This window comes from Bidens hawaiensis, unplaced genomic scaffold (genome assembly GCF_021521415.1).
Source record: "Bidens hawaiensis isolate Kalapana, Puna unplaced genomic scaffold, B.hawaiensis_p1.1 tig00003653_1, whole genome shotgun sequence".
Taxonomy (NCBI): domain Eukaryota; kingdom Viridiplantae; phylum Streptophyta; class Magnoliopsida; order Asterales; family Asteraceae; genus Bidens; species Bidens hawaiensis.
This window is the reverse complement of record NW_027491209.1, coordinates 1,883,155-1,887,784: the sequence shown is the minus strand read 5'-3', so window position 1 is coordinate 1,887,784 and position 4,630 is coordinate 1,883,155. Positions and strand designations below refer to the sequence as shown.

General features: G+C 37.8%; 1 protein-coding gene across 1 annotated transcript; it reads right to left on the bottom strand.

The window, feature by feature from the left end:
• Positions 1–272: 272 nt before the first annotated feature.
• Positions 273–1,823, bottom strand: LOC143624050 (two-pore potassium channel 1-like). The gene is made up of 2 exons (XM_077094800.1): positions 682–1,823; positions 273–571 (listed from the first exon to the last, which is right to left on the bottom strand). The coding sequence occupies exons 1-2, from the start codon at positions 1,539–1,541 to the stop codon at positions 409–411; spliced, it is 1,023 nt and encodes a 340-aa protein (XP_076950915.1). The 5' UTR covers positions 1,542–1,823; the 3' UTR covers positions 273–408.
• Positions 1,824–4,630: the final 2,807 nt, after the last annotated feature.

Here is a 4,630-nt window from a genome sequence, read left to right as displayed (position 1 = left end):
ACATATAAGCTCAAACGCGTCAATTGACAAGGACTAAAATGAGTGGCCAATACCACGTAAGTGTTGCATAAAATGGTAAATTTTCCGGCTTAATTTGTAACACTAAAAGATAATATTCTAGTTATACATACAATTACAGTTCGAGACTTCGAGCCAATTTTAACGATTAGTACATTTTGATGTAGTTAACCATGTCTTTAACTGTTTTCGGCCTCTTTAAGCTTCTCATCTCGAGACCTGTAATTTCAACTTAACTAAAACATAAAAAGTTTTCAACTAATAATTTGTTTGTTACCATTTGATCGACGTTCAATGTACAGATTGTGAACGTAATGAGCATAAACGTTCTACAAGCATAAAAACTGTATGTATTGTACAAATGCAGAAAATCCATATTAATATACAGACTTAACGCCGGGACATTATTTTGCTTAAACTTGACAAATCGTTCGATGTCAATGTTCCCGAGTTATCAACATCCAAAGTCTTGAATCCTTCCATCACGCTCATGATAAGTTGATCGTTTACCAACCCCATCTCTTTTAGCTTATACACCACATATTCTGCAGGACTGCACAACAAACAAAAACCATAATATATATTATATAACCGTTTCAAAGTAAACCGTCTAGTTGTTATTAACATAACTAACTAAAAATGATAATTTGAATTTCATCTAACCTGACACTGTTATCATTATCAAGATCAGCATTCTCAATATCTTGAACTGTCATTTTCCTGCCAAGTACCCAATCCACAAGCTGTCTTTGCCTACTTTCAGTCCATAACTCAACCAAGTACATAAACAGCTGCGCTAATGAGATCGTACTAGTTAATATCCAGAAAACCGCAAAAATGCGTCCTCCGGTGGTTGTGAAGCTCTTATCACCATAACCAAGGGTGGTTATTGTGGCACAGACACAATAATAAGCATCAATTAGACTCAAGTCTTCAACTAGGATTAAGACTACAATTCCAACTATTACATGCACCACGATAAGTATAAGTGCGATAAGAAACTTGTATTTGAGTTTATCTGATTCCTCAGCAGCCTCAGAGAGCATCTGGACCGGATCAAATGCTTCATGAACTTGCATGGCTTTTACAAACATATTTACCTCCTTTTCGACTATGTAGTCTGCGGCTTTACTAAGGGCAAAACCGCCAAGAAACATGCCCATGAACACGAAAACACAAGCTAAAACTTTGGCAAATTTGGTTTCTGGGACCAGATCTCCGTACCCTACGGTTGTCATTGTGACGACACAGAAATACATGGAATCTAGGATTCCATAATCTGTTTTCTTACCGGTGATTTGATCCCGAACAAGAAAAAAACAAACGGTGCCTAAAGCTAGATAAGCACCCAAAAGGATCCCCACTCGTTTCAAACTAAGACGGGCACCTGGGATTGATGGTGGCGGGTGATCATTCCGTCCATCTTGATTCCCTCGATTCTTACCTTTATGTTTGTGTTTGTGTTTATGTTTGTGTTTTTTTTTCTTTATGAGTTCGGTGTCATCTACGCTATCATCAGCCATTGAACGTTATATGTGTGCGGCATATATATCAAAGAGGATGTTCAAATGATCAATTAAGAAATACGTACACCTTTATTTACACATGAAGATATATGATATATGTGCAATGAATGAGTTAAAAGGAATGGAATATGGGATGATAATTGATAATTTAGGTGTAAAATGGTTTGAAATCTCAGAAGATTGAAAGATCCATGAAGGTACGAACACTTTCATTATTAGAATCTATGGCTGATATCACGTGGCCACTTTTATCAAGGTTTATTTTTAGATTCATTTTATTGGCAAACCATTTTTTGTGCACAAGTGGATTATATGATGTGCAACAATCTTATAAACCTTATTGAATCAAATTCAAACATGACTGAAGTATATATTGTTTGGGCTTAGTTTCAGGCTTGCCAAGTCCAAAAGAAAAAAAGGCCTTGTTTGGCTTGGTTAGTATTGCCTTTGATTAACACTTACAAACGTTTTCAAGAGTTGTAAATAAGCTTGCCTTTGATTCATTTAATCTTCTGAAGTAACCAAAATTTGAAACTTAGAGGAAGCCAAGTTAGATTTTGCATTGTTAGGAGATTGAAATGAAATTCAAATTTCCATTCTCGGACATTTTATGATTTGCTTCGTAAACGGGCTAAAGAGATTTCAACCTAAATAGCGACTTTTTAAAATTATCAATCTACCAAAGCAGGACATTCGTACTTTGAGCATGATAGATGTAACACCCTCAAAATATCATGCCATAAATATCATAAAGAAGTTGATAGGCTTAACGATAATAATAACAAAGTACAGTTTATGGTTTAAAATGAAAATTGAGAAATAAAGGTGGTAGTGGACTAGCAACCTTTGCTTAACGGTCCGCTATGAGTCTGATAAAAAAACAATCAAGTGTCGACATGTGCCTAATTATAGGTCGCACGTTCTACCTCGAGTCGGATGACTCTAAGTGGCGGACCGTTATCACCCTTGATAATCTACCGAGCCGCGAAGAAGACACAAGTCACGTGATCTAAAATGTGTTATGTGACTCAGTGTGTATTGATCAGTGGTGGACCACTACCGATACCTTAACGGTCTACGATTGGTCTTAAATTTTGGCTAATGGCTATAAATAGGATCATTTGGAATATTCTTCATTTTTAAGGACATTAATAAAATACATACACGTTAACTTTTTATTATGTTTTTAATTTTCGTTGATGAACCCATAAAATATTAAAATCTTAACCTCCTTTGGTAGAATTGATACATTTAAATAAATGAATGCTAGTTTCACACTTTCACCTCCATGGCTCCGTCTATAAACAACCACTAACATTTTTAATAGAGTTACTTTATAAACCAAACATAGCCTCGGATGTTGAACTCTTGATCTAAAAGATAAATAAATTACACCTTGACTTGACTATTAGATCTAGGAAAGTAAATTGTACTACGACATAAAAGAGATTGACATGACTATATGAAGGAGCCCGTGCAGTTGAACATGGCTCACTGACCTTGTTGTATCTATTTTGGCGTATATCATATTTTCATACTAATCCAGCTGACTAACAGCAGTTTCAAAAACCAAATGATGTTATAGATAAGTTGGAAACTAAAACTAAATACGGAATTGTTTTATTTCTTGACTGAATTTACAAATTTAGTAGAATATTAAGCTTGAATTAGTAGATAACTAATAATTGTGATTTCGAAGGAAAAAAGGTATTTGAAATCTCATCCGAACAATCAGACCGGTTTGACCTGGTCCTAATATTATTAGAAATATTATAACTAAAGTATTAAAAGTATAATAGTAAAATAAAAGGGAGTCTTTTAGCATAGCAAACTATGTTTACTCTCCACGAAACCTCTGTAGTTTGCATATTATGGTGCACAAAGCATGTGCCTTCAATTTTATGTGGTTCCACTCTAGACAAAGAGGTTAACATTATGTTTTTTAACCTCTATTGTAACTAACATAAAGTATTTCATTTTTAATCTATGTTTATAAATGCTATAGTACCACATGTATGTAGGCACCTTTATAAGTGGGTGAAGAAACACTATGTGACCCCGGCAGATTAAGGATAATCTTAGGGTTAAGTAGATGTTTCCCACGAGGGTTAGGTCCGGCAAAGATGGTTATTCTTCTCAACCTGCAAAACAGACACCGTGAGCTCGTCACTGAGAAGGGGGGGGGGGGGTTCCTCCTTGTGACCACCCTCCGGCGTGAGAATCAGACTAGATTGCTCTGAATATAAATGTATATTAAGAGAAATAGCTAGAGACGATAAGATAATATCAGATGATCTGTTTTCATACCGTTCCAAGGTGTTGGAGTATTTATAGCCGAAGGTAGGTTTCCAAGCAGGTACAGCCAGCTGTATAATATTCCTTTTCCACCAACTGTGGGCTACGTACGTGCCATGCTGGTGGTTGGTGGGTAGGCAGCGGCTGATAGTGACATGGCCGGCTGTGTACTATTCCTTTGCCACCAACTACAGGCTATGTACGTGCCACGATGAGGGTTGGTGGGTAGGCAGCGGCTGATAGTGACATTTTGTACTGGAGCATGCTCCTCCTCGTACTATTGTCGGTGAGCTGTCACCCTGTGATTGGTTCATGGGCTGCTTTGGTCAGATCTTGTCTATTTTGTCCATACCTTGGCAGGTATAGTACAAAAGATCTTCCAGAAGCATACGGACTGGCTCTTTTGGGCGGGAATATTCCCGCCTTGTTCATTCCTTCTTCTGGTGACATTGCTGAAGTATTAAGAGTTAGTGCCTTATGCGTGTAGCTTTACTGTTAGTGCGGGTAGCCTTCCTTCTCAGCTTGTACCCATAGCTGCTAGAACAGGCAGGGTACTGTACCAAGGGAGGCTTTCCTGCGGGAACAGCTGGCTTACTGCGTGTAAGGTCTTAATCTCTCTGAGCATGGTGGGTCTTGCGGAACCAGTTGGTCTTTGCGCAGACGTACCCCATCAAGGTGTGTCTTGCGGGTCCAACTGGGCTTTGCGGGGACCTACCTCTTCAAGTCCCCCCAGTCCATTGTTCTTCTCATGAATTAGTGAGGTGAACTTTTGGACTTTAAGCAAGGGGTTT